This window comes from Rhagoletis zephyria, unplaced genomic scaffold, assembly GCF_001687245.7.
Source record: "Rhagoletis zephyria isolate East Lansing unplaced genomic scaffold, Rhagoletis_zephyria_1.1 Rzeph_scaffold_01693, whole genome shotgun sequence".
Lineage (NCBI taxonomy): Eukaryota > Metazoa > Arthropoda > Insecta > Diptera > Tephritidae > Rhagoletis > Rhagoletis zephyria.
The window spans coordinates 43612-50179 of record NW_016158777.1 but is presented as its reverse complement, the minus strand read 5'-3'; the positions used below and the strand labels follow the sequence as shown (position 1 = coordinate 50179).

Here is a 6568-nt window from a genome sequence, read left to right as displayed (position 1 = left end):
TACTTTTTCACATAATGGAATTAACTAAAATATTTATGTAAACACTTGTTGCACGTCCCCTACTTTCATATAACGGCAAATTTAGAAACCACGAAAATGGACTTAAAATGGGCGTTTCTCGCCCTAATTGCATTATGTTAATGTATGCACATACTTATATTTACGTTTGCAACTACTTTTAACTTATCAAACGATTTCTAATCTATGACAATACATGTTTGATTCATTCGTAAAATCTGCGTTTTGCAAAAAAGCTTAACATTAATGATTAAAATATTATGAAAGTGCTGTGCTATAATTTTAGTCATGTTTTTTATAGTGTTAATANTGTTCATAAAAAGTGGACTTAGCAACATTTCACTCTAAGCTAGCGAAATATAAGGAAATTACACTAGTTATTGGAAATTCATATATCTTTCTTTTTGCGAAATTTCGCCTTCATCCATCTGCACGGATTTTGAGTTTGTTTTTCAATTCACTAAATCCCAGCCGAATGTATTTGAGGCCGTGGACCGCGATTAAACCTCAGCCATGGGATTCTGTAGCAAATATAAGAGCGCCGGGGTGTGCGGTAAGGAGTACCACCAAACGCCAAAATGCCCTGGTATAGATCAATNTTTTCACATAATGGAATTAACTAAAATATTTATGTAAACACTTGTTGCACGTCCCCTACTTTCATATAACGGCAAATTTAGAAACCACGAAAATGGACTTAAAATGGGCGTTTCTCGCCCTAATTGCATTATGTTAATGTATGCACATACTTATATTTACGTTTGCAACTACTTTTAACTTATCAAACGATTTCTAATCTATGACAATACATGTTTGATTCATTCGTAAAATCTGCGTTTTGCAAAAAAGCTTAACATTAATGATTAAAATATTATGAAAGTGCTGTGCTATAATTTTAGTCATGTTTTTTATAGTGTTAATATTAAAAGCAATCATACGTTCTACGAAAGAAGAAGAAGAATTTTCTGACTACACTGTAGTTTAGAATTAATAAAAAAGGTTATTTTACCTATAATAAGTCTNATGATATTCAGACAGCGCCGAGTTTTGTAGTCGAACAGTACACTGTGTAATTTTTGTTGTAAAATTCCAAATAGTTTTTTTTTTAATCAACAATTGAAAATTTTTGCAGTGTTTTGGAAATCTTTATTTTTCTTTGAAAGTAAGTGTCCGAATGAAAAATTTTTTTGGGTGTAGATTTAAGGAACATTAAACTATACAATGAAATTATTTGCGTTACAAAAATATATTTTTTTTTTGCTTTTCAATAAATTTTTTATGAAAAATAGAATTTTTAAGCAATTTCTGCGCCTCGTGGATGAAAATTTTTAACGGCTACTTATGTAACAAACATTTCTGCATTTATCTATAAAAAAAAAATGTGAACGTTTCGATATAGTTTGGTCGGAATGAATTTTTATTTGTCAGCGTGCGCGCCCGACTTCCGCGGGCATGCGAAATTCGAGCATGAGAAATAAATGTGGAACGATTGAAACGTGCATTTATTTCATGCGCAAGAAGTCAATACGGATTGCGCGCGATCCAGCCAGGCGAGTCGGGCCGGCACGCTGGCAAATAAAAATTCATTCCGACCAAACTATATCGAAATGCACGCATTTTTTCATAGACAAATGCAGAAATATTTATTACATAAGTAGTTGTTAAAAATTTTCGTCCACGAGGCACAGAAATTGCCTAAAAATTCAATTTTTCATAAAAAATTTATTGAAAAGCAAAAAGAAATATTTTTGTAACGCAAATAATTTCATTGTATAGTTAAATGTTTTTTAAATCTGCACACAAAAAATTTTTTCATTCGGACACTTACTTTCAAAACAAATAAAAAAATGTCCAAAACACTGCCAAATATTTTCAATTGTTGATTAAAAAGAAACTATTTGGAATTTTGCAACAAAAATTACACAGTGTAAAATACCTTTACAAACCTCTTTTTCTTGCAATGCAAAGGAACTCTTTTGCAATCTCTGCCAATCTGGGGTAGAAATCTTTTTTTTCATTCCACCATTTTAATGGATCTGATTTGCGATCTAAAAGCTTTTCATTTAAATATCAGGGGTTTTAGGAGTCACCGATTACGAATTTGATGTCTGATTTTAATAGAGTTAAATTGACCTCGAATTCGGGTTCAGCGAACCCTAAAACCCTGTGTAACGATTTTCAAGCGAATCCGACGAATTTTACAAAAAGTGTCCGCCATATTGGATCCGCCATTTTGAATTTTGAGAAAAAAAATATTCATATTCGTAATTAGCGACCCCGAAAACCCCCGAGTAACGAGTTTCAAGCGAATCCGACGAATTTTACAAAAAGTGTCCGCCATATTGGATCCGCCATTTTGAATTTTGAGAAAAAAAATATTCATANATTTTCAAGCGAATCCGACGAATTTTACAAAAAGTGTCCGCCATATTGGATCCGCCATTTTGAATTTTCGAAAACTGACATCAAATTCGTAATCGGTGACTCCCAAAACCCCTGAGTAACGATTTTCAAGCGAATCCGATGAATTTTACAAAAATGTGTCCGCCATATTGGATCCGCCATTTTGAATTTTGAAAAAATAATATCATATTCGTAATTAGCGACCCCGAAAACCCCCGAGTAACGAGTTTCAAGCGAATCCGATGAATTTTTCCAAAAGGTATCCGCCATATTGGTTTTCTGGGGTTATATCAAAACCCTGAACTGATGGGGCTAAATGGACCTCGGATTCGGATTCAGCGACCCCAAAAACATAAAGTGAGCTACATAGTGAGACCTTTGGGTCAGAACACAAATTTTTTTTTGTGTGGCTGTGCTATTAGTGTTTCCTTGAACACGGCGATCAAAGTCAGTCCATAAGGGGTTGCTGTTTAAATTTACTCTGATATCACTAATAGTGTCCTCACTGTTTGGAACATTTTTGTTCTCGATTAATCGGATGAGGCTGTCTTTACAGGCCTGAAAAGCTTCTTTGTCCGTAAAAGCATTTTTCTTGAACCTTGGATCTACGATGGCTGAAACTGATAAAATTATATTGTGCTCAAAGCGAAGAAACCGTTTACCTATGTTGGATATTAATTTTTCAGCAAATATACGGCCTGTATCTGTTTGTAACAGATTTAACTTGTTATTTAAAAACGATTGCAACCCTCGAATTAAAATAATTACTTTCGACACAGTAACGTACTGTTCAGCGCTCATTTCCATTGTCAAATCTTCAAAAGGCTTTAATAGTTGAGAAATCTCATTCAAAACCTCCCACTCATTTGCGGCTAAAATACTTATGGGGTTATGCAGCACACCGATAGTTGCCTCAAGAGGCTCCTGAACTTCAATCAACCTTTGAATCATATGGAATGTAGAATTCCATCTGGTTTGTACTTCCATTTTTAGTTTTAATTGGGGTTTATTCATTGTGGTCTGTACTTCCTTTAATTTATTTGCAGCCACTATACTTCTATGAAAATATTCTACAATTGAACGACATTTATCTCGCAAAACGTCAACGTTACTCTCCTTGAAGGAATCGCAGATAATTAGGTGGAGCGTGTGGGCAAGGCAGGGTATGCTCTGCCACCCGGTAAGTCTAATGGCAGCAATGACATTAGCTGCGTTATCGGACGCAACTGCGCAAATTTTCTGACTGATATTCCAATCAGTTACTGAATCTATTAAAACATTTCGCAAATTAATGGCAGTGTGGCGTTCATTCATTCTAAAACAATTTAAAACCAAACTTTTTTGCTGCCAAATGTTGGATATAAAATGAGCTGTAAGCGATACAAAACTTTCACTTGTTAAAGATGTCCATGCATCTGTGGTGGGGCATACGAAATTGGCTTCTGACAAAATTTGCTTCACCTCATTTACGCGCTCTTCCTAAACTTGTGGCAACAGTTTCTTCGTTAAAAATGTGCGGGATGGAATATGATAAGAGGGATTCAGCTCACTGATGAAGTTTTTAAAGCCAACGTCCTCGACAATGGAGAACGGTTGAAAGTCTTTCACTATCATTTGCAGTAGCTTCTTATTTAAAGCTGTTACCATTTCTTTTGATAATTTTGGTTGCGTGTAGTTGCTGAGCCTCGTTTGTTTTGTAGCTGATGACGTACTATGTTCAGGGGCCATTGTGGCATGTTCTATGTACAATGTTAAATTTGAAATACATAAATACATATATGGAAACGTTACTATGCAATAAAACACTTACCATCGTTTCTTACCGATGTTGTTTGCGATAACTCAATTGTTGGATGCTTAACAAGGAGATGCTATCGTAAATTGGATGTACCTCCACCTAATTATTGTAATATATTTATTGTAAATAATTTTAGTTATTAAATAATGAGCAAATATATAGGCATACCTTTGTAAGACAGAGTAGTTTTACAAAAATCGCATTTTGCCCTTACTGCATCCACCGCTGTAAAGTGCTGCCATAATCCGCTCCGTTTACCTTCGTTTTCTGCAATTAAATATTTGTAGCATGTAATTTATAAGCTAATATTGTAAAAATACTTACTCAAACGCGACGCCATTTCGAACGTTAATGTATAATATTCAAACGTAGATTTTCTTTGAAAAGAGAGTAACCACAGCTATTGCGAATTTGAAAAAGTCTAACAACGTTGCCGCAAGAACTATAGCGGTTGGTAGGACTGTTGCGATAAGTACAAGAAAGGGATGAGTGTTTGTGATGGCAGTATTGTCGAGATGCGGTTGTCGTACATATTATGCTTGTTAATATTTTACGAAAACATCGTCTGATTTGTACATTTAGGGTCTTTTAGGCAATATCATATAAAATAGCTATGAAATAAATTCTTTTCAATATTTAAATATATATTATAGCGAAGGTTTCATGTATCGAATCGGTATCGGGTACCGAAAAGGAAGTATTGGGTACCGACAATTCAGCACATCACTACTAAAGAAACATATGCCGTGATGGTGAGAAAGTAGCAGAGCTGTGCGCAGGTGATACTAAAACCGAAAGCAACACAACAAAGCCAAATTACAGAGAGCGAAGTTAAAGAAAGCATTAATCCAGCAAATTTGAAACTGAAGATAAATGGGATAGCGAATAGGCAGATTGGAGCCAAGAATGATAGAATACAAGATTGCGCCAATCGAGCTGAGAGCAACTGGCCGTGACGTCAAAATATACCAGAATGAGAGAGCAAGACGAACTCGACAAGAAAAAGAAGAAGCATCGAACAAAAGGCAGTATTGCCAAGTTTTGAATTTGAAAAAGCGCCAAATTTTTATTGGTGTATTTTATGGACTTTATATGAATACATAATTTTATTGTAAGGATGCCGATTCAAAATAATAAAAATCAATGTTTCTTGCACAACGGTCGATTTCTTCTGGCATGATTGAAGGTGCTGCACATATTTCGTTGTCGCTTATGATTGTCACTGTGCCATGATTTTGTTTAAATTTTTGTTGCTTAGCACACTTAAAATTGCTATAAATTTTGCTTCCATTTTTTTAAGAATTTCTAATTTTAAGTCTTCAAACTAAAAACAAAAGCACCAAAAACGCACCAAGCACAAAACTAAAAAATTTTCGCGTTTTGAATACCCACTAAATTCGGTGCGAAAAGCATCAAGTTGGCAACAGTGAATGTAAACAAAAGTATATTATGACGTCAGCGATTGGGTGGATACTGTCAAATCGACGAAGAGAGGGTTAGCGGTCCGCGAATGGCACGACCTTTATTTTCTGGATCGTGGATTGGAGCAATAGCCATAAAGTGTAACAACAATGATGTTAGAAGTGTATTAGCTGAAGAAATTAAGAATAAGCTAAGTCAGAAATATGATGTTTTCCTTCCGGGTATGCGTTACCCAAAACTATTAGTATGCGGTTTATCAGATCAATTACAATGCGCCAATGTGGAAGAAGCAATTAAAAAATAAAATGATTTCGAATTCAAATACATAAAATGTACTAAAGTCTATCCTTCCTTTAAAAATACGCGAAAATTCAATGCTTACGTAGAGGTAGATGGTGATGCTTTCGAAATGATCATGAAAGAGCAAAGACTCAACATTGAGTGGGATCGTTGCACTATTTACGAAAGCCTCGACGTACTAAGATGCTACAAATGCTGGGGTTTCAACCATAGAGAATCAATGTGCAAAGAAAGCCAGAAGATATGTGCAAAATGCAGTGAAGTTGGGCATTCATACAGGGATTACAAAAATACCTTTCAGAAACGCATTAATTTGTTCTAAAGCAAAAGCAATTGTTAAACTTAGCGAAATAGATGTCAATCATGATTCAAGAGATAAGTGTTGTAGCGCATTACAGAGAAAATTAAAAGGTGAAGCAGAGAGAACCTTGTACTAGCAACTAAATGCGCCAATAGCGAAGCGAATTACCAAATGCTTGTATCTTAATATTGGCGGATTATGCACAAACTACGCACAGCTAGAGGTGGTTGTAGAGAGCGAATAGTTTGACTTCGTATGTCTAACTGAAACGCACTTAACTGAATCAATCGAAGATAGCGAAGTCACATTAAATAATTATTCAATAG

At 35.0% G+C, this 6568-nt stretch overlaps 1 protein-coding gene and 1 long non-coding RNA gene across 2 annotated transcripts; both read right to left on the bottom strand.

Annotated features, from left to right (window-relative positions):
* Positions 1–3095: 3095 nt before the first annotated feature.
* Positions 3096–3735, bottom strand: LOC108364858 (zinc finger BED domain-containing protein 1-like). The gene is made up of 2 exons (XM_017618719.1): positions 3190–3735; positions 3096–3125 (listed from the first exon to the last, which is right to left on the bottom strand). The coding sequence occupies exons 1-2, from the start codon at positions 3733–3735 to the stop codon at positions 3096–3098; spliced, it is 576 nt and encodes a 191-aa protein (XP_017474208.1).
* A 345-nt stretch (positions 3736–4080) lies between these two features.
* On the bottom strand, positions 4081–4840 carry LOC108364859 (uncharacterized). Its single transcript, XR_001847833.1, has 3 exons — positions 4544–4840; positions 4232–4486; positions 4081–4160 (listed from the first exon to the last, which is right to left on the bottom strand). It is a non-coding gene; the product is annotated as an uncharacterized LOC108364859 (long non-coding RNA).
* Between the last annotated feature and the right edge of the window lie 1728 nt (positions 4841–6568).